Source organism: Ovis canadensis, chromosome 15 (genome assembly GCF_042477335.2).
Source record: "Ovis canadensis isolate MfBH-ARS-UI-01 breed Bighorn chromosome 15, ARS-UI_OviCan_v2, whole genome shotgun sequence".
Taxonomy (NCBI): domain Eukaryota; kingdom Metazoa; phylum Chordata; class Mammalia; order Artiodactyla; family Bovidae; genus Ovis; species Ovis canadensis.
In genome coordinates, this window is record NC_091259.1 from 84,346,470 (window position 1) to 84,372,401 (window position 25,932).

A 25,932-nucleotide genomic window follows, 5' to 3' on the forward strand; every position below is an offset into this window, starting at 1 on the left:
AGGGACTTGCACTCACAGGTCTGGGCCAGTCCTGCAGGGTGGCGGCCACTACTGGCGATGGAAGAAGCATAGAAATGAAGGCTGCCGAAAAGCTGTGTAAGGGCCTCCTGGTTAGTGGGTCCGTTGAGAAGAATGCAGGATCCATACAGAAGGCACTTTTCTGAAAGAAATCCTGTTCTTTCAGGAGTCTGGGGTGGTCCCACTGGATACTAACAGGCACATCAAAGTGAAACCACACTAGAGTGCCCACCCCTTCCTCAGGAAGGCCAATCTGCCCCAAAGGCCACCCCTGCCCCAGCAATCAGTAACAAAGAAGACAACGGCAGTTCTTCTCAAACAGTTTAATAGCAAATAAACAAAGGAAGGTACCACACTTGGCAGATACAAAATGACTTTTTGTCCGTGTGTCTGTGCAATTAAAACAGATTTTAGGTTCCCCATTGGGACAAAAGGAAAAACACACAAAAAAGGAAGATTTCCTTTTAAACACATACTCCCTTGCTCCAAACTTGTAACAATTTTTTTTTTCTTTTTTAATCCACTACACAAACTCTGTGATCAGGTCAGAAAAGCTACAGGGGCTCTTCTTGCCTTTTTTTTTTTTTTTAAACCATTAAAGTAAAATCCATAATTTTCTACATAGTACAACACAAGTTCACACAAAAAAGACATTTTCTTTTGCAAATCAAAACAGGAAAGAAAGGAAAAGCTCAAACAAGGTAAAGAAAAAGCATTTCTACGGCTGAATCACGACTTTGAGTTGATTGAATCCCGTTGTTGCTGCAGAACAGACTGTGCGTTTGGTCATAGTGGCAATTTTTTCTCTTCACATTGTGAAATCACTTTACATTGTTTTCTAGTAGAAAAGGCAAAAAACTGTACAAAACCCCTAGTGTTAAATACAACGTTTGTACCAATAAAAAACTCACACAGGTTTGTCTCCAAAATGTAAAGTTTCTTTTTTTTTTTCTTTTTAAATTATTCACAAAAAGCAGCTGGAAATCAGAAAGGCAGCTGCCGCTCCAGGGTCTCAAATCCATTAAAACCACCACAAAACAATTAAAACAATCAGAGAGAGAAAAAGGAAAAGGAAACAACGTCCAACATTTGGCATTTGGTTTTATCCACAGGTTTTCCCAGAGCTCCTCTTGGAATTGAAAGCAAAATATATTGGCAAACATGGGTTCTGAATACACAGGAAGGGGAGCCTCGGCGCCTTCTGCCCACAGAGGCCGCTCTGTGCAGTCAGACTGTGGGGTGCGCGGCGGTCTCGCTCAGGCTGGGGTTCCTGGCCTCCTTCCATCCACTCACCCCTCTGAAGAAATGAAGCAGCCTACCATCCACTGGGCCTCCACCTGGCCACCCTCTCCTCTGGGTAAGGGGCCCCCGAGCTAACACTAGGCTGCCTGCCCGGTCCCGGGGCAGAGACGCTGCCGAGACCCTTCCTCATCACCTGCAGCGAGGAGGACCCGGGCAGCGTTCTACCCTCCCCGCCCCTCCCTGGACAGCCCTGCTTCCCAGCTCGCTCACTCACCCACCAGCCCACCAGCCGCTCAGGCCTGGGTGGAAGCTATCCCAAACGCCGCCCTGCAACCTCTGACCTCCACAGACCCACCCTGCGACCTCACGTCTCCCCTGGCCTCACCCTTTACCATGCACACTCTCACTCAAGTCCCTGCAGACCCTGAGGCGGGATGGTGCCCCAAGAGAGGAGGGCAGGCTCCCCTCAGGGGACCAAGGGCCGGGGCTTGCCTGGCACCCGGGGACAGTAGCTATCTGGCTCTTCACCCAGTTAAAAAAAAATAAACACAAAAAAACCGCCCTGACCCCCACCCCAACAGCTAAGCAAGAGCAGAGCTGCAGTGAAGAGCCAGAGTGGGGTGGTGGGGGCCGGGGGCTGCACAGCACGCTGGCAGGGGCACTGGCGCCTGGTGCAGGCACGGCCCCCTCTGAGAGGCTCAGGGCACTCTCCGCCTCCGGGGGCGAGGGAGGCCTGGGGCCCCTAGCGCGCTCAGCCTCCTGCTGCCCACAGCCGCCCCGGGGTGCTCTCTCTGCTCCTGTGCCTCTCTGGACCCCCTTCCCACCCGTCTCTGAGCAGAGCAGCCGGCCCCGGAGGCCCCCCGAGGCCTGCAGGCCTGGTGGGGAGACAGTCTAAATGCACAGGCGCGCGCTCTAAGGGCGAGAGAGGAGGAAGCTGCCGCTTCAGAACACAACAGCACAACCCGGGGAAAATCAACCCCACAACAATTTAAAACAGCTTCTTTGAAACCCTTTTAAATCGGTCAGTTTTTGCACAAACTATAGAAAACAGAGAGGTGGAGGTGATAAACACGGAGGTGTGAAGAAACAGCAGGAAACACGCAGAGCTCGGGTTTCTGGGCACAATCTTAGTAGGAAGGGAAAAATCCAAAACAAAAACACAAAAACAATACAAAAACAGAAAAAACCCGAAGCATCACATTTTGCTGCGGAGACGGCAGGAGCAGGTGTGGGGCGGGCGCGGCGGGGCTGGGGGCCGCAGGCTCCCCACAGGGGCGCTCCCCGGCAGGGCCACAGGTGGCGGGGGCTGCCTGGGCCCAGCTGCAGCCGGTGGTCAGAAAGGAAAAAGGGTTCAGGGGCTTTCTGCAGTTGCGAACTCAGAAAAAAAAACAAAAATAGGAACACATGCAGTCTCCTCAAGCCCTACAAACTGTATCAGCAAAATGTGCTCAGGAGCCTCAAAGGTTTTAGTGACATCTTTTATTTCATTGTTTACTCCAAAGTTGTCTTTAAAACTAAACACACCGAGAAACAAAGCCTAGAAGCGGACTGGCTGTGTGTTCACAGAAATACAAACACCACGCGGTATGTGCTAGTAGGGCTGCTCTGAAGACAATTACAAAGAATTGGAATCACAAAATCAAGTGGTTATCTTATGAAGTTCTAGAAAAATAGATTTTTTTATATTCAAATGCAAGTTTAAATATTTCCCCTTCAGCAGTCGTTCTAGCAAAACCAATTTGGCAGCACAAAAGAAAAAAAAAAGGAAAGAAAAAAGAAAAAACAAAGAAAGAAACAAACATAATAAAAATACACATCAGCATCAAAGGTCAACACAAGGTCAAAGGTGAGAGTTCAAGCATCAGAGAAGCTGAAGAGACAGGGATTTGGACGATGTACTTGACGCCACATCGACATGCTTTAGGCACAACGATGAACAAACGGCAGGAATCTAGAAAAAAAAACAAACCAGAAAGAGGGAGACCCACTGAGTTACACAGAGCAATACATCCAAACAAAGAGAGAGAGAACAGGAACACTCACTGTGTACAGCCCTGAAATGAGGAGGCGGGCAGGGGAGGCTGGGCAATGACGGAACTCTTGCACATGCTAACAATGGACACGGGAAAGTCAAAAAGGACATGGAGGACACCAAGAAAACATCCAACTGCCAGAAACACGGGGAACCTAAGGCTTGGATTTCCCCAGAAGCACCCAAGCGCATCCGAAAAGCAGCTCTCGGGCGGAGCAGAGCCTCAGCCTCCCGAGTCTCACTCCTGGTCGAGACTCAGGGAGACAGCTGGAGCTGCTGGCTTGTGGGGGGTGCGAATTCTTTGGGGGAGAGGGCCAGAATTTCCCCCCCTTCCTATAGGGATGGCCCTCTTGCCAGAAATCCAAGCTCTTAGCTTCCACGAGGGCCCTGGCCACTCCTGCGGGACCCAGGAGACAGTGTCTGGCTGCATTCAAGGCAAATCAATTTCATGATGAAACCCAAGGAAGAAACAAAGCTACAGCAGAAAACAATTATGTAAGTGAGACCCCCACAACAGAAAAGCACTGCTTAAGACTTGACTGCGAGTCTCCCCTCTGCGAGCTGAACCCTTTTCACACCGTGAGACTTGTAGGGGGAGCAGCTTCTCCACAACTCCACCTTTGGCCCGGGGAGAGAACTGTGCTCGAGGGCGGCGCTGCTGTGGGAATTCGCGGGGCCGGGGCAGCCGAGGGAACCCACTGCAGGCAGGAAACCTCGGGGTCTGGTATCAGAGGCAGGCGGATTACACCTTTAACTTTCATGCCAATAGCAAAGGGGTTCCGGAGCCCAGGACAAATAGGTATGCAAGTAACAGTGAAATGGGGGAGGAGGGAGGGACAGGGACAAAGGTGGGCACAGAGTGGGGTTCCGGGCTTTGGAAAACCCCACGCGGGCCAAGGAGGAGGACAGAACAGAAGGCGAGACCGCAGCAACCTGGGGAGCACAGCTCTCTCCTCCGCCAGTTCACAGCGTTAACGCCTCCCCCTCGGGCAGATTAGCTGGGCTGCAGACGGCCACAGAAAGTCAGTAGTTTCAATCATACACAGCACCCTGTGTGTACAACAATCACATTCTGGATTCTATAAAATCCTGGCCTTTTCCAGAGATATAATTTAGGTAATAAATATTCTCCACCCCGGAGCTGTATAAAACTTCTATAAAAATAGAAACGACATTCTTGGTTCCAGCCGGTTGGGATTCAGAACAGCGCCTCCCCAACCTAGCATTTTTTTCTTTTTTTTGTTTTTTCTTTTTTATTTTTATTTTTTGCATTTATTTAAAAAATCCCATCATGACCCTGGAAGCCTTTGGAACAGTTTTATCCTTGAAACACAGGACACATTTCTCCCAGTGCGCAGAATTCAAGTTTACGTGGTTCAGCTTAAGAAGTATGTTTCATGTTTCTTAGAGGACAACAGACCCAAGTTATCACTATGAGAAGGGAACAGCTGTCCCAGCTTCAATGGGATAATCCACCACCACCAACCACCCGCACAACAGCAAGCCGGTCAACGCTCACCTGAGGCCCAAGGACAGAATGGCAAGGAGACCGCCCCTGACTGACAGCAAAGCAACCCCTGTGATCTCGCCTCTGCCGCTAGGGGGCACGGCTGACGTCTGTGAGGCTGAGGACCCCAGGGACGGTCCCTGGCCTTGGCTGCGGGTCATATCCTAACAGGGCCACTTCTGCCCAGGGACACATTCCCGACAGCAGGTCCTTCCCGGGCCTCCCCACTACCAGCGCTTCTTGGAGCAAAGGCTGAGCCCGGAGGCTGTGTGGGTCACAGGCAGGAGTGAGACCTGCGGGAGGCAGCAGGGAGCTGACTGTAAGCACGAGGACGAAAATGAACAGGGTGCTACTGAGGTAAATGAACACTGAGCGCACACGGAGGCTGTAAACGTCCTGCCGTCGCCTTTGTCACCAAGAGCAGAGCACGGGGCTGGAGGGGCAGAAGAGGGGCCTGTCTCCACTCAGACGCCACGCCTGGGCCATCTCAACCAAGGAGGCAACCGCGGATCGCTTAATCCTTTTAAGAACTGGGTGTTGGCCACCGGGAAATGCAGCACCGGCTCAAAGGAACCCGAGGACTCAGGTACACTGAGAAGCAGGCTCCTCCTCCCCCAGCGACAGCTTTTAATCGCTCTGCTCAGGAGAGGTGCTCCCTTCTGCCAGATCCCATAGCCCTTCCTGGATCTACCCTCACGAGAAAACTGTGGCTGGGGGTGGAAGTGACATTCCTTGCTGTGGTCAATTCCAAAACAGGAAACCCGACAGTGTCTTCCCGAGAGGCCTTCTTTAAAGGGGCCTGGTGGACGTGGGCCGTGGTCTAGCGGTCTGGTGTTGAAATAAACTATACACGACCCCTTGGACTGGCTGCTTCTTCCTAAGAGCCACCAGCCAGGGAGGAAGGGCTGATCCAACACCAATGGCTGGCTGGGTAACGGATGACAAATCCCTGCTTTTTGCATGTTAGGCTAATTTAATAGGTGCATTATTTCCAGAGACTTGTTACCCCTTCTTAGGTAAGCGGGCAGAAATCCTAGATGAGAATCTAAAAAATCGCTGGCAAGAATGCAGACTTTCCAGTGAAGGCGGTTACAGAGGAGTTTCAGCCTCCAGCTCCCAGGGCTGCCGGGTTTCAAGTCACTCTCCTTCTCCAAAGCCAACCCCACCTGCTATGCCCCAAAAGCTGCTGGGTATCAGCTCTCACGTCACCCACTCTCGTGCTCAGGAAGATTCTGGGGGTCCACTTTCGTCTAACTTCGTCCTCTTTCTTGGGATAGTTTGGGGCAAATTCTGATCCTCTTTCTTAATGTTTTTCCATTTCCCCTCCTCCCCCAGGGCAGTTTGATGTTGGTCCTTCTCAACACACACTGGTTACAAACACAGCAAACTTTTAAATAAAGGAAAAAAAAAAAAAAACAAACTCAGGATATGGCACCTAAACTCCAAAGTAAAACACTGGAAACCAAAGCACAAACTTGTCCTCTGTACGAAGCGAAATTCCCACAGAAGGCAGTAGCTGAGTCTTCAGGGCAAGCTGTGCCTGCGAGAGTGGCAGGGATCAGGGTCCAGGGCTGTCAACACACAGCCTTAGGGCTTCGAATCATTAAGGGTGCTCCTCCCCCACTTACCAGAAGACCCTCTCACTCCAGTCTCAGAGGGGAGCACGCTCAGTAGGGCTTGCTGTCGTTCTTTGAACGTTTGAGCTGCACTTTAAGCCGCTTCATGCCGATCTGAAAGCCGTTCATGGACTGGATGGCAGCCTGAGCCGAGACAGGATTGTCGTAACTTACAAAACCTGTGTGTCCGAGCAGAAACCCAGTGAGGGGCATGAAGAGGCAAGGACAGCCTCAGTCCTCCTTATGCAGCAGGATCCTTACATGAGCTGAGTCTCAAATCTCAATTCTTCTCAGCAGGAAGACTTCTTGAAATTACATCACATGAAACAAATCAGGTTCCTAACAGTATCAGCTGACATCTACACGGTATCCTCAAGTATTTTTTGGCCAAGCCATTTTTCATACATTATTTTTACCTCTGGAGCGACAGTGTGGGTACAAATCACCTTTCCCACTTAGAGAAATGGAAAACTAAACTGAGGCTCAAAACGAGGTGATGTGATCTACTCAGAGCAAAGCTAAACTAAGCCTAAACAGAGTCAGACTCAGCTCTTCCTGCTGGCAGCCCCTTCTCTTTCTCGCTCACTGGGCACTCAGCCCTCCCCACACCAGAAGCAGCACCAACATACCGAAACACTTGCTCAGGTTTGTCTGCTTGTCTATAAAAACCTTGGCAGACACGACGTTTCCGAAGGGCATAAACATCTGCAGCAGGTCCTGGTCTCCGAACTCCTGGGGCAGGTGGTAGATGAACAGGTTGGCTCCTTCCGGACCTGCAAGATTCCCACTGACTGAAACGGCATCAGGGTCAAGCACACTCTCCCCCGCACCAGCTGAGCCCCATTTCCACCTGTGTTAAAACTCTCAGCATCCCCCAAAACACAGAAATGTGTCTGGAGAACTAAAATGATTCTCCAAACACAAAGCAGGGAGCTGAAGGGCAATCTCTGCAACAGGTTCCTGCCCTCTTCCCTGTTCACCATTCTCACGCTCTGTCTCACCGACAGAGGGCAGAATTTGACCCTGTGGGAAGATGGCATGCTGGGACAGTAGCAGGCAGATTTGCATTTGGAGCAAAAAAAAAAAAAAAAAAAACCCAGTAGAAAGAGATTATAAGTAAAATGGGTTTCAAAAGAGTGCCTAGAAACTAGAGGGCCAGCAAAGAGGTCAGTAGTCGCCAGAGTGGGGCAGGGACTGACAACAGAGAGACAGGAGGGAGTTTCTAGGGGTCATGGAGATATTCTACGTCTATGGTGGCAGGAACGTGACTACATGTGCTCGTCAGAGCTCACAGAGCTATATTCACCAAAGGGTGAATTTTACCATAAGTAAATTGTGCCTCAGTAAACATGTATTTTTAAAATACATGCCTATGATAAACAATCAGGCTTCCCTGATAGCTCAGTTGGTGAAGAATCCACCTGCAATGCAGGAGACCCTGATTCGATTCCTGGGTTGGAAGATCTGCTGGAGAAGGGATAGGCTACCCACTCCGGTATTCTTGGGCTTCCCTTGTGACTCACCTGGTAAAAAATCTGCCTGCAATGCAGGAGACCTGGGTTTGATCCTTGGATTGGGAAGATGCCCTCGAGACGGGAAAGACTACCCACTCCAGTATTCTGGCCTGGAGAATTCCATGGACTGTATCGTCCACAGGGTGGCAAAGAGTTGGACACGACTGAGTGACTTTCACTATATATGATAAGCAACCAAAGCTCAAAAACAGAATATGTTTTCCTCTTCAACTCAAGGACTTCCCAACGAAAGAAAAGCTTTAAAAAGTATTTTTACTGCAGTATAATTGATTTACAATGTGGTGTTAGTTTCTGCTGCGCAGCTAAGTAAATCAGTTATACGTATACACACGTATATCCACTTTTTGCGGCTCTTTTCCCATACAGGTCCTCAGAGCACGGAGCAGAGTTCCCTGTGCTGCACGGCGGTCCGCACTGGTCTGCTTCACGTGTCTCGGTGTGTGTGCGTCAGCCTCAGTCTCCCTGCTTGCCCCTCCTTTCCCCTCCCCCCTTGTCAGCACAAGCTTGTCTTCGGCATCTGTGACTCCTCCTGCTTTGTGAATAAGCTCATCTGCAGCATGTTTTAAAGACTCCCCCCATGAGCGACACCACGTTCATCTTTCTCTGCCTTAGTTCACTCGGCACGATGCTCTCTAGGGCCGTCCATGTAGCTGCGAATGGCACTACTCCATTCTCTCTAACGGCTGGGTACAGCCTGCTGTATACACGCACCACGCACTGAAGATGAGTTTTATTACAGTGGCAGTCCAGCCAGCCTCCAGCCGCCCCGGCCTCCCTGCTGTCGTCAGATACTGTGGCACACGCTGCCTCGTGGTCTCTGCGCTGCTGCCCCTCTGCCCCATTCCTCTTCTTCCCCAAGATACACACACGGCTCGCTCCTTCCCTCCCTAAGGTCTGCACTTAAAACGTCCATTTGGAGAAACCTCTATGGAAAATGCTATCCTTCTGGCACTCTATTCTGCTTTCCTGTGTGTTATTCTTCAGAGCACCACTGGAACACCTCACGCTTCTGCTCACCGCCTGTCTCCAGGGTTCCAGGAGCTCCCTGTCAACACAACCCAGGGCAGGTGGTAAATGACCAGCTTAGAGCAGGGAGGGGGTGCTGCACCGGGGCTCCTTGGGGCTAAGGCAAGAGAGGATGCTTGTCTTTTCCTACATGAACGCTTAGATCCTGCCAGCTCCTGGCTATGAAAACCCATCAAATAAGAGCACAGAGATGTCAGCAGGGTTTTCTACTCACACAAACCACTTTCAGGCCTCTTTCTGCTTAGAAAGCCTCTCCTGAACTTAATACCATTTGTGTCAAAGCACCTACTCCCCACTCCATCAGCCCACAGGCTGTAACTCTGTCTCATCGTCCTTCAGTTTGTCCTCAGTAAGGAAAAGCACAGATGAGAAAGTTAGGAAAACGCCAAATGACAGGGTTAAGGGGACACCTAGGCAGAAGGCATCCTCTAGCAGACTTCTAAGAGAGACTTCCTCTAGCAGACTTCTAAGAGAGACTTCCTCTAGCAGGCTTCTAACAGAGAAGACTTCCTCTCAAAAACAGACTGCCAGACGGCACCAGACACAGTGAGGCCAGCATGCTTCCTCGCCTGAAAGCTGTAGCCCCACGCGAGGAGGGTGTACAGAGGTTCTGAGACGAGCCACAACCAGAACACATTCCAGTGCAGACCACAGTTTCTCAGTCCACCCCTGACAATGCCAAAGAGCAGTGCTGGCCTCACCACCTCAACAGCTCTCCTGCGCTTTGACTGCCCTTCAGTGCTGGTGCAGAGAGTGTGCCCACCCCACCCTGACTCCAGTCCCCCCGCACTCACCTTCCTTCTGGCTCCCAGCGGCGCCGACACTCTGCTGTGTCAGCAGGCTCTGGTTGTACAGGGTGGGGAGTGCTGCGGCAGCGTACTGCTGGATCCCCGAGTAGGCCTGCGTGAGGGCCTCCATGGTGCTCCCGGTGCCGTTGGAAAGGCCACTGCTGCCCAGGCCACCATTTAAAGCAGCCATCCCTTGGTGGGGGTGGGGGTGGGGTGGGGGAGGAGGAGCGACAAATCGGAAAGACTCAACTGATGCGAAAGACAAATGCCCAAGTACACCTTGTCATCTCCTCCTTAGCTTCTCCCTGAGAAGGAACAGCCATCTGACGGGTCAGGTTTCAGGACAGTCACCAGGGCCCATGGCTAAGGGGGACATTCTAAACGGCCACACCCAGAGGCAGCTCATCCTCCAACCTGCACAAGAAGTGATACCACTGACTCGTGACCTGCCCCACTTCTTCTCTGGATTTGCTGCCATTTTCTCCTAAGAATGGAATGTGGTAAAATAGTCCCAGGCCTGGGGCCTAAAACGAGTACATACATTGTATGACAGATGTGGGTGAATCCCATCATCGGGATAGCTGCCAACGTTTACTGCATGTACCACGGTCAGACACTGTACTAGGTGATGTGCTCAGCACTGCACTGGATTCTCGTTTTACCTGACAATCCTCAGAGAACTCTAGTCCCACTTCACAGATGAGAAAATGCCCTTCGAAAGGTGGTCTTAAGGTACAGGGTCAGGCCTGACTCAAAACCCCACGATCATTTCTAACTCCACTGGGCCACCCCCACCCTTCACTCTCAGTGTCCCTACCAGAGTAGTTTAAAATGTGCTACCTGCACAGAGTGACTGGATGACTTCCAGGGACTGGCCCTCACCTGCCAAAGAGCTGACGTTGAGGCCTGCTGTTGCTCCAGCTAATGTCTGCAGGGCTCCAAGGGAGGCGATGGGGTTGACGGAGCTGCTGCTGCTGGAGCTCGGTGAGGACCCTGCTGTCAGACACCCACCAGTTAAACTCAAACCAACACTTGCCTTCCCGTGTCAACAGGAGCCAAAACACAAGCCGTGTCACTCAACTCTTCATTCTCTTCATAGGGGGGCTTTCGGTTACCAAGTCCCCCACCCTCTGCTCGCCCCAGTGAATGATTCTGGAAACAACATGCTCCTGCAGTACACAGAAGCGATGATTACAACTAACTGAAAACTATGAGAGCTCTCTTAACTCAGAAGAAGACATTTGAGACTTTACTGTTCATGATCTGACCCCTTTGGAAATGGGTGTTAACTATTCTCCAGAACAACATAATCCTCACGTGGGATTCTGCCAAGGCCCACAAGGGCGCCCGGCCGCTATCACATGCTTACCTGAACTGGTGAGTACGCTGAGGGGACTGCTGGACGTGGTGAGAGCACTGGTACCACTGGGTGTGTTCTGAGCTGCACTAGCTGCAGCAGCCAGTGCAGCCAGGTTCTGTAACTGCATTGCATTTAACCCTGCAACATCCAAAGCAAGCGATCAGCCAGCAGCTAAGAGTGCCCTATATCCACTCCGGCAATGACCGTGCAGACTGGCAGAAGGCTCATCCCAAAGTGGAACTATTCTAGGTATAAGCCTTACAGGCAATACTACAGAGCTCCAAAAAGACTCAGATACCGTTCAACTCATTAAGAAACTAGACATTTCCTCAGATAAGACATGTCTAATACAATAGCAGGCCAGCCCAAGTGAGTGAACATTAATAAATGGATGGGCAATTAGAAAATCAGAAAAAAAGGGGTGGATTCTGTTGTCTACCATGGAGACAGGCAGACTGAAGAGAACAATGGGAAAGCCCGAGGCAGAGAATACATCTGTATCTGAGCCTTCACTCATGCTTTACAGGGGATCTGCTCTGCAATGGAGGCGAACCAAGCAGAAAATGTAGCAGAGATCCAGAAGACCATGGAGGGATGACATGTCAAAACTGCAACAGCAGAGAGAACAAAGAAAGAACCACCACCTGAATAGCAGGCTAATCATCAGAAAAACAAGAGAAAACAAACTCCGAGGAGAAGACCTCCAAGTGGAACCCAGCAACACTGGCAAAAAGAGAGAAAAAATCTGAACTGCACCAACGTGTGGCAAACGATTCACTAGGTAGGGGAAAGGCAGATGGGCAGGGGTGGGGAATTAATGAGAAGAGAGAGGCTGCAGCACAGATTTACAATCCGGCAACTTTCTGAAAACACAGCAACCTTTGAGTCCCTGGGACAAAAAATGAATCCATCAGACTTCCCCAGTGGCACGCTGCACCTCACCTAGGAGTAGCCCTTCCTCAGATGCACCTGCCTGGCCGTATCCCAGTGCTGAGGGGGTGGGGCTGGGCGGCTCTGGAGCGGCCCTGTTCCTGCCTCAGGTTTGTCTGTGGAGCCATCTTTGTTAACAACTTGGGCATCTGTCAGTTAAGTTTCTGGTGTTTGTTAACACCAAAAATAATTACCTAAGGAATAACATGTATCAGACACTAACTTTCGAGGTTCTAGCAGCTGCAGGGCAAGCCACACACACAGAAGCCATCTTATACTTTTCCTCTGAGAATCACTGGAAAAGTCACTTTATTGTGGAAATAATTCGTGCAATTTTCTCCTTATCAAAGTGGCTGCAGACAGTCTGCAGGTACTAACAGCTCTTCTTACTAGAGACTTACAGGGGTGGGGAGCAGACAGCTGCAAAGCATTATGACACCAGTAACTAAACGGGCCGCCTTCGAGAGAGGAGGCATGAGTCCCAGGGTGCTCATCTTATGTCAGGTTTATGTAAGGAGGGGGAATTTTTTTTTTCCTGCACGAACAGTAGAAAACTCTCAAGACTGTTGTTAGCTGCGTCTGTTGGCTTGGCTGCTGCTGCTCCTCTGCAGCGGTGAAACACTTACCTCCCATCGGGTGGAGGCTGCTCAGGGTGTTGAGGTTCCCAGAGGAGGCAGTCTGCTGAAGGAGCTGCAAATAAAGCTAGACATTACACCAAAAAACAGAACAAGAGTGAGAGTGAGGGCTGGTTCTGCATCTGGGATAACTCTACAGCACAGCAAAGCGAGAGTGCAGAGGCCCCCAGAGAGAAGAAAGTCGAAGACAAGAACCCAAGCCAACACAACAAAAACATGAGGCTTACGACAGCACAACCCAGCTGAAGCCCTGGCGCAGAGGACGGCCATGTCAGCTGCGTCCTAAGCCAGGCCCGAGTCCCTGGCAACACAGCGCAGCAGCAGAGGACAGAGCGCGAGGAGAGACCCGAGCTCAGCTCAGGCAGCCATGCAGCCCACTTCAGGAGCGTCTGCAGACGAGCGACTGCCATGTCTAACTTCTCTCCCAAATCCTCCTTGATCAGGTCCATACACCTTATTTTATAGGCTGTTCCCATCTGGAGACCTAATTTCTACTTTAGCCGACTACTTAAAATGCCAAGTGGGACCATTTCAGGCTCTTTCTCAGAGTATCCTTTACCAGCCACGATGAAGGTGTGACTAGATCAACCTTGTCGTGACTAAAATACTATGCGTTCATCTAGCCCCATTCACCTCACTGTTGCAGATGACCAAATGACGGCGCAGGCTGCACTCATCCACGGAACATTCTCTTTCAATAAGTGTTCCGTAACAAATACAACGAGAGGACCTGTCCATAAGCTATGAATCTCCACGGCCTTACCCTGTACCTAGCAAACTGGAACCCTGATCTAAACAACCTGCTGGAACCTTTTGTTCCATTCAAACCCAATCACTGAATGGCTGGTATTCTTGCTTCTGGATCCTCGGTTCAATCTGTTACCCATTCCTAGAAACATCTGACCTGGCTCCTCTGTCATCATGAATCTCTCCAGTCTACAGGCATTTCAGGCAAGTTCACAAACTTCCAGAAGTAGGATGAAAAAGTGTGCACACACAGAATTTTATCAGCTTTTCAAAGGGCTCCACAACCTGGAAGATTTAAGAACTACTGCCCTGGTTTCAAGCTGACACATTCTAGTGCATCCTAATTAATGATGGCGTGCTATCACGTCCGCAGTCCATCACTCACACGTCCTTATTTCTGTCTTCTTCAACATCCTGGCCAATGGGCTCAGTCCCAACTAGTGGGCTGTACATACTGTACTTGGCACTTCCTCCCTAAACGAGACCAGCTCTGAGCGCAGGGATCATGTTGAATTGAAACAGAGAGGCCACAGCTCTCAACATATACCATCATGTGCCCGCTAGATGTGGTAATGACGACAAAAAGGTGAGTCTTCCCTAAAAGAAGGTGCCAAACCCTCTAAGAAAAGCAAGCACATGCCATGGAGATAATTTCCAAAGCATTATCATTCTGGCAGAAGACTAAAATCTGAATTTTCTCAACTTATAAGCAATGTTCTAGCACCAAGGAACAATTTAATCTGCAGAAATAGAACCACCATCTAGGCTTTCTGATTTCAGAGAAATACTAGCAAAGATAATTCTTCTAATATTTTAGAAACATAGAAACCAGAGGGCATCAAATTAGCCAAAACCTGGCACCGAGGGCAGAAACCACTGCCTTTCTTCTGTCTCCATGTAAAATAATATGTTAAAGGATGAGGAATGAATGACTATACTTCTGTGTGTATTCTTAGGCTATCCATACTAACCTAGTGGCTTCACCATTTGTTTTCCTTCTTTGGTAGCTTCACAGATGACTTGTTCTTTCTGATTCTAAGATGAGACAGTTTTAAGTGTCTTGTGCCATCTGTGATTCTTTTGAGGGTTAAAGCAGTGATAATCCCCTGTAATATACACTGCAGACCTAATAATCTAACAAATTAGAGCCTGCTTTTGGATTATATGACTCAAACTTGACAAGAGAGAATTCAAATTAAAGGAAATCTATTTACTATTTAGTGAACTCAAATAGACACCTGTAATACTCATTTAATAATGTCCATGTTAATCTCTTGACCTCTCTGTCAATGGGAAAATCTACTGTCATACTCTTCATGGAAGGCTCAGGAAGAATTTTATTGATGGCCTCTACATCTACTAAAGAAAGAGATGGAGAGAGATACTTGGTAGCTAAGAAGTCCCCAGGAATTCTTTTCCTTGGGGACAGGGACACGTTTCCAAATCTTTGTATTAGGAAATTAGGAATTCATTCTAATTGGAGCAGAAGCTCAAAATATAACCAGCGATGTGTGACGAGAGAGCGAGCCAGCGCATACGCGAGACTCACGTGACAAGGACACCATGTGGCCTGAATTTTTCTGTAAAACCTGGGATACGCTAAAAGCTGTGAGTGCTATTATATGTGTTAGCTAGGGACAGCAGGAGAAGAAACAGCCGGGAGCCTGCACAGCCTGCAGAAAGCAAACCACAGGACTCACTGCTAAATACTGGGGTCCAAGAGTGTTTAGACCAGCCAGGTTTCCCCACACAGAGGCTGCGCTGATTTGCTGCATCTGCTGCTGGAGCTGCTGGGCCATTCTCTTCTGTTCTTTGTCCTTCTGTGTATCAGCAAATTTTACCACCATGGGGGAGGAGCAACCCTACGAAAACACCAAAACCAAAGGGTCAAATTCCTCATTCTGGGTGAAGGGAAATCCTCCTTTCCAGGGTCCCATGGGCTGCACTCTCATTTTATTCAGTGCCAAATGATTCTCCTCTTTGACAGACACAAGTGGCAAAAGGTAACTTGAAAGGGTGAACTAGCTGCACTATGCTAACTTTAAAGAAAGCACCAGTGTTTCGGATGTTTGGCTGGCTTACCTTTCAGGGCTTCCCAGGTGGCATCAGTGGGAAAGAACCCACCTGCCAGTGCAGGAGAACTAAGAGACCGAGGTTCGATCCCTGGGATGGGAAGAGCCCCTGGAGGAAGCAGCAGCACCCCACTCCAGTACTCTTGGCTGGAAAATCCCACGGACAGAGCAGCCTGGTGGGCTACAGTCCACGGGGTTGCAAAGTGTCGCACGTGACTAGAGTGACTTCGCACACAGCACCTTTCAGGGCAAGCAAATGCTACACACGCTGCCGGGCCTCGGCGCTCAGTGGCCTTGGCGCTCTGGCGCTGGGGAGCCCTCCCTTTCACCCGCCTGCGCCTACCTCCATGGTCTGCGCTTGGTGCATCGCCTTGATAGCTGTCTGTGCCATGGCTCTTGTTGTGAAAGTCACAAACGCACAACCTGGTGAGAGAAGAGCAAATAGCTCGTCCATTCATTTAATGATTTATCTGACTGACATTTACTGAACACCTACTACGTGCCCAAGTGCCATGCTACCCATACAGACGTGATTCCTGCCTTCAGGAGTTCACGATCTAGTGGGGAAGGTGATGTGTTACCACCAGGCGATACACGCTTCCGGGAGAAATCAGGGAAGCACAAACTGGAGAGAAGGTGCCTGACAGATAGAGGAGGAGTCACATTCTCTAGTTTCTCTCGTAAAAGGGGTGTTCGCACTTGGGCATAGAATTTCTCCAAGGACAGAAACAGAAAATTTTAATGCACGACACTTAAGTGCAGAATGTAGATTCCTTGGGGGAACTGGGATCAATTGACAGGAATCACAACGGGACCTAGAAACACAACACCATACTCAACCCTCTCCATCTTGACAGTATCATTCACGGCAGCTGGAGATCACTGGTTTCCATTGATCCAATTAAAAATAACTCCAAATTTAAGATAAATACTTTTAAAGGTACTAAAGGTACCTTTAAAAGTTATAAGTGTACCCACCTCGGCTCAACCCATCAGGTCCCCTCAGTATCCGGCATTCTTCAATCTGTCCAAACGAAGAGAACATGACTCGGATGTCATTTTCAGTGCACTTCTTGGATATCATACCGATAAACAGCTTCCTGTCTTCCACTGCTGAGAGAGTGAACACAAATGCTTGGCCGTTACTGCAGGAGGCGGTGCAGCAGAGCGCTGTGCCTGCCAACCTACAGCACTGACTTTAAGATGCATTCTGTTTCATAACTTAGCACCTGCTCTTATAAGTCATAACTGGGAGCACTTAGATGAAATACAGTAGCTTCAGGGTCTCATGGAAGTTACTTAACCCTTCTGTGCCTGTTTCCTTGTGTGATTACTAGAGGAAACTTGGTTCACCTCGGAGGTTGCTGTGGGTATTAAACACCAAGTACTCAGCATCCTGCCTCCGAGGTCTGCTCTCACCAGAAACACTGCTGTACCAAAGGATGAGTGCTCACACTTAACTGATAAGACAAAAGCAGCAGCACACACACTCAGTGAATGTAACGGTCCACTTTCATATTCTGGTTATCTTCTTGAGGACTAAGCTTTTCTTCCTAACTTTTTAGGGAGGGAATCTCTTCAGTTCCCCTCCTTATTCTGGTTGGTAAGGAACTATGCAGACGAGAGGCATTCCAGTTCACTCTCAGACGTTCCTGTGATGTTTCCCCGTCAACTCTATTTATCGCCTCTATTTACCATGCTTATTTTAAAGAACAACTCAGATGACAGATTACCTACTGAATCACTATCTTCCACCAGACACAAAACTTAACTCAAAATGCATTAATTCTGAGTAAGTAACAGATTAACTGAAACCATGAGACTCCTAGGTGAGTTGGGCTTGGTAAACTCCTTCACATGAGTCTTGGCAATGATTTTTTTTTTGATTTGACACCAAAAGCAAAAACAAACAAACAAAAATAAACCACAGCTTCCCCAGGAGCTTCCCTGGCGGTCCAGTGGTTAAGACTCCATACTTCCAATGCAGGGTCAACAGAGACACAAAAGACGCTCAATACCACTAACCATCAGGGAAAGGGAACTCAAACCACAGCGAGATATCATCCCATATATTAGAATGGTTATTATCGAAAAGACAAAAAAGAACAAGTGTTGGTGAGTTTGTAGAGAAAAGGGAGCCCTTGTTCACTGCTGGCAGGACCGATGTGGCGCAGCCACTGTGCAAAGGAGCACAGAAGGTCTCCGGAACGTCGGGATGAGTGCCGCCGTATCACCCAGCGACCCCACCTGGGACACTCATCTGAGGAGCATGAAGACACTTCCTTGAAAAGATCTATGTACACCCATGTTTATACAGCAAAGGCACCGAAGCAACCTAAGTATCCATCAACAGAGGAAGGGATACAGGAAAAGGGGCATTTTACACACACGATTATTCTCCAGCCATGAGAGATGCAATCTGGGCCCATGTGACAACAGGAATGCACCGTGAAGCCATTCAGTTAAGTGAAGTAAGTCACAGGAAGATAAATACTGCATTGCTCTCTTTTAAATATGAATATTTCAAACAAAAAAACAGTTGAGCTCATGGAGAACAGACTGGTGCTTGTCGGGAGCAAGGGAAAGGAGGCAGGCCAAATGGGGAAAGGAGGCCAAGAAGTATTAATAAGCTTATTATACATAAACTTCCAGTTTTAAAATAAGTCACGAGGACGTATGGTGACTATAGTTAATACTGCATTGCACGTTTCAATGTTGTCAAGAAAGCAGATCTTTAGAGTTCTCATCACAAGAAGAATAACTCTGGTAACTGTGCATGGTGGCAGATCGAGACTTCCTGTAGTGTCACTCCACAGCACACACAGACACTGGATCATCATGCTGCACAGCTGCAATTGACATATCATGCGCCATTATACCTCCACAGAAGGGCAATCAGCGCACGAGGCAACCCAAATGCCTGAGGGCAGCAAACACACCCGCAGGAACCGCATACGGGGAGGACTCCCGCACGTGCTCGCTTACCGTTGTTCTTCTCGCTGTCGGCAGGCTTCATCTGTATCGGATGATGCATCTAAAACGGAAGACACCTGACTATTAGCATTACACACACTGAAGGCATTCGGAAACACAGATGAGGACTCTCAGGGAAATACCAAAACCGAGCTTTAAGAGGTGTCTCTGGGGACCTCCCTGGTGATCCAGTGGCTAAGAATCCACCTTGCAATGCAGGGGACGTGGGTTCAACTGCTGATCAGGGAACTAAGATCCCACATGCCCTGGAGCAACTAACCCCATGCGCCACAACTAGAGTCCGTACGCTGCAATGACGCAACCAACCGAGACCCGACGCACCAAAGAAAGGAAGAACTGTCTCTGAACTCACGCCTGCCTCATTATCTCTCCTCAGCAGAACCTCAAAATAGAATGTGAGTCAACAAGTCAAAATTCTCTCGGCTGAGAATCACTTTCAATCTATCTTCTTTGAAACATTCCCTTTATTCCTCCTTTGCATCAGTTGCTGTGGCAGTCACCCCGTTCCCCCCATAAGTGTGCTCCACACGTCAAAGCCACCGCGGTTCCACTTACTAGTAGAAGTTTCTTACCCCTGGGAGGACCTTCATGTTGTGAAGAGCGTTCTGAGCTTCTAATGCAGCTTTTCGGGTGTAAAATGTAACAAAACAGCACCCTGCAATAAACAATACTTAATGAAATCAAACCAGTCCTTTGAAAGGAGATAATTTACGAGAGCACTCCCTCCTCCAGGGATACATTGAAAGTCAAAAGCCAGGGCTGGGTTTATTCAAATGGGTGGGTGGGTGGGTGGCGAGAGGGGAGGGAGGGAGATGGAGAAAATCTAACAAGGAAGAGAAAAAAAAAAAAGATTTTCTACCATTTTCTTTATTGCTATCGTCACCTGGTTGTCTTCTTCTTTAGCTGCTCCTGTAACTTCGCTGGCAAGATGGCTGTCCTTACAAAGGTCACAGAACCACGCCATTCAGCCCGCCCTCCACTGCCCAGGCAGTGCGCTGGGCACAAAGACTCAGCCTCGCCCTCTTACAGCCTGTGGTCTACAACTCCTCCTTTCTCAGAACAGGCCTTACACTGCAGCCAGCTTCTACCATATGCCTTAACATAATCATCACTTATTAAATTATAAAATGACTTAAGCGCAAGGCTCTCTTAGTATCTATTTCTTGGACTCTTGGGTCTCATCAAATATAATTACATGTCCAACAGCACTTGACTGAGGAGACCTTGGGACTCTGTGCTCTGTGTTTTTACTGGGGATGGGAGGGCATAAGTATGTTTTGTAAATCTTAGGCCCGCAGTCCCATAAGATATGATATAGATTTCTTTTAAAATCACCCTGCAATTAAGATTTTAAATTACTGTATATTACACTGACAGTCATTTTCGGAAACTATAATACCTTTTACTTTTGGCTAACTACGCCACAAAGAAAAAATAATTCCTCAGCTCTAGACCCTTCGCTATTAAGCTGGTTTAAGCACGACAATCACGCTTGCTTACCTCTGTACTATAGGACAGCTTCCATAGAAAATCACTCTGAAATGGGTTATCTGGGAAAACAAGTGTATATCTGCATGTGTCTAGGGGCAAAGCTAACACCTGATCTACTATCAGTCCTATAAACCCTCTCCTCTGCTGGGTATTTCCAGAGGCAGCTTGCCTTCCTTCCCCTGTTCATTTTGTAGGCTATAACAACCAGGTGATCTATAAACAAGCCCCTCCTAGTTGCTAAGCCATCCCAGAAGGCCTCTGTAACACCAACAAAAGCCCACGAGTACCTGGACAGTCTTCCCCTTTTCACTTACCCTAGCTAAAATACTAAAAACCCCCTACGTGGTGGGTTTACTTCAACTTTATTTCTGTCATTCCATTACCAAGGTCAAATGAGACACTCACAGGAGTCTGTCTCTTGACTTTACAGATCTTGAAAATGACTGCCCAAGATCCAACTTACAAATTATCCTCATGATGTCACTCATGAGGATTTTCTTTTATTTTTAAGCCATTAAACGTGTTTGCACTGGGAGAGATAGCTGCAACAAAAAGACAGTCAGATCCCCCGCCATGACCACAAGTGCATTCTGGCAACGAGACAGAGCATGCGCGTGACTGCAAATACACATAAACCCAAGGCCCTTCCTTACCTTTGCTCTGTGGAGGGTTTTGGCTCCTATCCCTTAGGACATTGATTTCATAGACAGCACCATACTGTTCAAACAGTTCCCTCAAGTCCTTCTCAGACCAGGTCCTTGGAACCTGGCCCACAAACATCTTGATGGCATCAAGATCCGGTTGATCTGGGTGGTCCAGGGTGCCGTTCATTTTCTTTGAGCTGCATAAAACGGATTTCTATTATGTATTCATGTTGTTTCTAAGAGAAAGTTCCTTTCTTTAAAAGTCTCAACTACTTCCTGAAGAAGTAAGGGGGAAAAGCCTACTTCTTTTCACTACTTACATTCAATCTACCAGGGCCCCCAGCCGCCCCGCACTATGCCACCCCTTCCATCTGACCCCAGACTAAAGGCACCACTCTGATTAGGGTGCCCTGGGCTTTAACGCATGAAACGAACGCCAGTCATTCCTTGTCTAGCTAGAGAAGTCTCAGAACTTAAGAGGTAAAGTTCCTAAAGAAAGCTTTAATCATTTTTAAGTAGAGCTAATAAAACTTTATAAAATGTCCACAAAATCACAAAAGACTACTGCTTGTGGGTAGGATTCAGGATTCTCAATCTACACAATGATGGGTGAAAAGTTTTCTCTCAGTAGATGTCAGAACAGAAGCACAGGACTTCCAAGGCCTAAGAACTGACTAGAACATTAATCTTTGGGTGTTGCTGTCTCATGCATAATCCTGGTACTCTTGAGTGAGGCCCTCCAATCAAAACAAAATAAAACCTCTTAAACTTTTACAAACGATTGTTATATAAACAACGATGTCATCATTCTAGGGTCTTCTGTTTCTAAGTAATCCGATTTGCTGCTATTTCTCCAAGATTTTACCAGTTAATTCCCTTACCAACTCTAACTGTTATAATGTCCACAAATTCCTCGAATCTGATCACACCAAACCTGTAACACTCCTGTTTAAATGCCTTCACTCCTACCCCTGCCACTGTCAAGAACCATGGGGGAAACGTTTACACTATTAAATGTTTCCATTCAGAATGAATCAAAGTGCTTCTCCTACCACCTTTTCACAATCTTATTCTGAGCATTTATCCAAACTAGTAACACCTGACATTCCAAATAGTTAGCATGGTTAACTTTTGTCAGTGTTTGATAAATCCAGAAATTACATCACCATGTTCGAATGTGTCTTTCTTTCTTTCATGCATTCTTTCTAATGTTCAACCTCAAATAAAACACCACTTTTCTTTAAAAGAAAAACAGTTTTGTCACCAGTTTTGTCACCAGGAGAAGGCAATGGCACCCCACTCCAGTACTCTTGCCTGGCGAATCCCATGGATGGAGGAGCCTGGTGGGCTGCAGTCCATGGGGTCGCTAAGAGTCGGCACGACTGAGCGACTTCGCTTTCACTTTTCACTTTCATTCACTGGAGAAGGAAATGGCAACCCACTCCAGTGTTCTTGCCTGGAGAGTCCCAGGGACCGGGAGCCTGGTGGGCTGCCGTCTATGGGGTCGCACGGAGTCGGACACGACTGGCGCGACTTAGCAGCAGCGCGTTTTCTCACACTGCTGCCTTCTGACTGGCAATTACAAATCCTCGAGAATGCTGAATCTAGCAGCTCATCCTCTAATCTCTACACCTCTTGTAACTGAACACAGGGCTATTTTCATGTCTAGGTGCTAAACATCAAAAAGCGTAAGATAAACCTCATATCAACCAATCCCTGTTGCTTTGTCTATGAGGGTTCCCCACACTCTCCCCCAGGTTAACTAGTCAGCTCCATCAAGACTCACGCAGCACCAAATTTCCAGCTCGGTTACAGGACTGAACAGCTCTTAGCACGCTCCGGCTCCAGCTACCTCTCCCAGCAAGACTGAGAGCTCCTCGAGGGCAGAAGCGGCTTCGTTTCATATTCTTATAGTCACACCTGGGACTGGTGCCTGGTTCAAAGTAACTACCCAGATGTGGGGTGGGAAGCACTTCTTGTTCTCAACAATTTCATTTAAGCACCTAAGCCTGATAAAAATGAATGCTGTGCACAAAGGACTCACAGACCAGAGAGCAGGTATTCTCTCCTGTGACTATTTGACTGTCATAGGAATAATCTACCTCCCCCCCCTTTTAAGCATTTTGGAATATACTGTTTTACTGGTTTTCCCTTTTAATTTAAAACCACGTTTGGCAAGTTGCTGCAGAAATATAGCTACTTCTAAAAGATTAATCCCAATGTTGTAACAGAAATCATTCTATCATGAATTTTTTTTTTAAAGAAAAAAAATTCCCATTTTGAGAAAATGGGAATCACTTCCTACCACCCGTGCTCCACAACTTTAATTACCACTTGGTTCAGACGGTTAAGTGTCTGTCTGCAATGCAGGAGACCCGGGTTCGATCCCTGGGTTGGGAAGTTCCCCTGGAGAAGGAAATGGCAGCCCACTCCAGTATTCTTGCCTGGAAAATCCCATGGACTGTGGAGCCTGGTAGGCTACCGTTCATGGGGTTGCAAAGAGTCGGACACGACTAAGCGACTTTACTTTCACTTTAATATTTTATTAAAATGTTGCTAATTTTTAATCACATTTCTATTCCAGGGAGGGTTAGCATAGCACCCAAATAAATGGTGCTTAGAATGTTTTGACCATAAAGAAGCAGAGAGCTATTTCTGAAGAGGCAGGAGCCCATTAGCTTGTGTAACATTGGAGGCTCTCAGTTTGTCCCCTCCTTCTGTATCTGTGTACCACTTCTAAGTTTTTACATTGCTTTTTAGTGCAAAAGCATAAATGTAGTCGATCTATATGATTTGTGATTTATCCAAAAGTTCAGTGGAGATTCAGCATTCCAGACAAGTGCCTTTCCTTTTTCTCTTTACTCTCCAAACCCCGCTCATTTCATGTCCACCTTCTGCCTGAATCACCCTTCCCCCTGAGTATACCTATCCAAGAACCAGAAGACTCCCCTAAGAACTTTGGGCAATCTTTAAACTTAACCATCAGAAACTTTTACAAGAACCACACTCCATAATTTTACATATGGTTAACTGAATATTAAAAAGATATGCAAAATGTAAGCCTTTACCTCATTATTTTGTTTTTCTATGAAATTATCTTATTGTATTTTACAAGCTGGGTGGAGGGAGGATGGGACATGGTCCTTCACCAGTTTGAGAAGCACTTCTAGAGCACAGCAAATGATCAGGCCGCGCTCAAGATGCAGTGGACATCATCCAGCTGGAGTTATGGACTGACTGACTTCTTCCTCCCATTACTACTGAGCTCTTCTTCTTCACACAGCGCAAGCACAGCGTTAGACGTGGTGTGGCAGTGGTGCTTTAGTTGCTAAGCCGTGTCTGACTCTTGCAACCCCATGGACTGGGAACCTACCAGACTCCTCTGTCCATGGGATTCTCCAGGCAAGAACACTGGAGTGGGTTGCCATTTCCTTCTCCAGGGGATCTTTTCAACCCAGGGATCGAACCCAGGTCTCCTGCACTGCTGGCAGATTCTTTACCAACTGAGTGAGCTACAAGGGGAGCTCAAGATGTGGTATGCATCAGTGAATAAGGAAAACACGGGGTATTTCTCTGGAGCACACGAAGATACAATTAGAAAGGTAAGTGCCAGTACCAGCTAGAGATAAAAAAGAGAAAAGCAACCACATATGTATGTAGTAAGTAGTCACAAACTTCATCATCAACTGTTACTGTGTCTGAAGAGATGATCAACAATGCTCTTCCATTCTCAACCTTCCACACATACTTCTAGTCCTTAGGAGGACACATACTTGTCCTTAGAAGTAACCACTACATAAAAAAGTCACCTGGGGACGAGACTCCCAGCGTGACATGCCAAGGATCCCACAATATCCAGGTATGGCCTTTACTCTGCACATCACCTACTACATTCTCAAATTTGTGTCTCACCTGCCCATTGATGGAGAGCTCCTCAGAGTCAGTAATCATAAATTAAAAATATTTATTGCATTCATTCAAGAATCAGTGAATTCAACAAACTCCCTGTAGAAGTTATCTATGACGTCCCTGTCATTCCGAAGAGGCCGGTCAGTGGAGACGCCTCCTCATCTTCTGTGGGAGCACTGCCAGCCAGTGGAGTGCTGACCCGGGAGTGGCGTGGAATAGGGAAGAGCAGGCCCACGGCAACAGGGGAAGAAGGGAGACGAGAAGGCAGCCAGCATCTCAGGAAAGAGGCATGGTATCCGCTCCTTTTTATCTTTCTGGCTCTGGCAGCAACTCGCGACTCATTAAGAATGAGAAACTAGGAGGGATCAGGACAAGAGGCTGTCTTGTCTACCTGATTCCCGATGGAACCCGCCACAGAAAAGGGAAATAACCAATCTGGAAGAGACGGGGCGGGGAACTGAAGAGCTGTGTCGCCAAAGTACATTTCCATTCAAAACTCTTAACCCCTGTCTTCACCTTTTCCTATCAAAACTTCCCAGCTCAGAGGGCAGAGTTAATGTTCTGTTCTACTTTTTTTCCCATCCCTTGGCCCCTGATGACGAGACCAGGAGGCGGATCCTAACCTAACAAGATGGTCCACCGGCTGGCTAGAAACCCAAGACTGTGCCCTATGCTTAAAACAGAAGCACAGGCCAGCTAGGCAAGACCCTATGCCCTATGCTTAAAACAGAAGCACAGGCCAGCTAGGCAAGACCCTATAGGTGCCCTGAGCAAGACAACAGCCACCAGCCACGTGTGACTATTTAATTTTTAAAATCCAGTTTCTCAACTGGCACTAGCCACATGTGACTAGTGTCGACTACACAGGATATCAGAGACAGAAGACTTTTCTGGGGGGTGGGGACATGCCGTGCGGCTCACAGGATCTTAGTTCCCTCACCAGGGGTTGAACCCAGCATCTCAGGAGTGAAAGCCTGGAGTCCTAAGTACTGGACCAGCAGGGACTACTCAGAAGAACATTTCTAACGTCACAGCAAGTTCTGCTGCCCAGGACTGCTCTGCAGAACCTAGAACCCACTGACAGAAACAGGCAGTCAGTGATGAACTTGCAAGAGGAAAAGCTGCAACTCAGGACAGCTTGAGCTAAGCTCAGATGAAAGGGCAGTGGCAAGAAAGAACCGGAGTCATGCTACAATACAGCTGAAGCTTGAAAACATCAAGCAATCACAAAAAGTGACATATTGCGTGATTCTACATCTGTGAAACGAATGGGCAAACCTATGGAGACAGGAAGCAGGCTAGTGGTTGCCTGGGAATGGGAACTATGCCCATTCAGTGAGGGCATGCTCACTGAAGGGTACAGGGTTTCTTTTGGGGGTGATGAAA

The 25,932-nt window shown here is 48.0% G+C and overlaps 1 protein-coding gene across 50 annotated transcripts in view; it reads right to left on the reverse strand.

Moving 5' to 3' along the window:
* Positions 1-326: 326 nt before the first annotated feature.
* Positions 327-25,932, reverse strand: part of CELF1 (CUGBP Elav-like family member 1) — a 67,282-nt gene continuing 41,676 nt past the window's right edge. For 4 of the 50 annotated variants that reach the window (XM_069555641.1, XM_069555645.1, XM_069555622.1 and 1 more), the window contains 13 exons: positions 20,647-20,834; positions 19,075-19,157; positions 18,494-18,542; positions 16,487-16,621; positions 15,852-15,931; positions 15,137-15,298; positions 12,681-12,756; positions 11,134-11,262; positions 10,647-10,757; positions 9,771-9,956; positions 7,045-7,188; positions 6,428-6,594; positions 327-3,211 (listed from right to left, as the gene is read on the reverse strand). In XM_069555641.1, coding sequence (XP_069411742.1) covers positions 6,467-6,594; positions 7,045-7,188; positions 9,771-9,956; positions 10,647-10,757; positions 11,134-11,262; positions 12,681-12,756; positions 15,137-15,298; positions 15,852-15,931; positions 16,487-16,621; positions 18,494-18,542; positions 19,075-19,157; positions 20,647-20,824 — 1,461 coding nt within the window. In that variant the 5' untranslated portion in view covers positions 20,825-20,834 and the 3' untranslated portion in view covers positions 327-3,211; positions 6,428-6,466. Of the gene's footprint in view, positions 3,212-5,752; positions 6,340-6,427; positions 6,595-7,044; positions 7,189-8,181; positions 8,996-9,770; positions 9,957-10,646; positions 10,761-11,133; positions 11,263-12,680; positions 12,757-15,136; positions 15,299-15,851; positions 15,932-16,486; positions 16,622-18,493; positions 18,543-19,074; positions 19,158-20,646; positions 20,835-25,932 lie in introns of those variants that run through there. The other 46 variants (XM_069555635.1, XM_069555636.1, XM_069555620.1 and 43 more) reach the window with 20 other exon arrangements.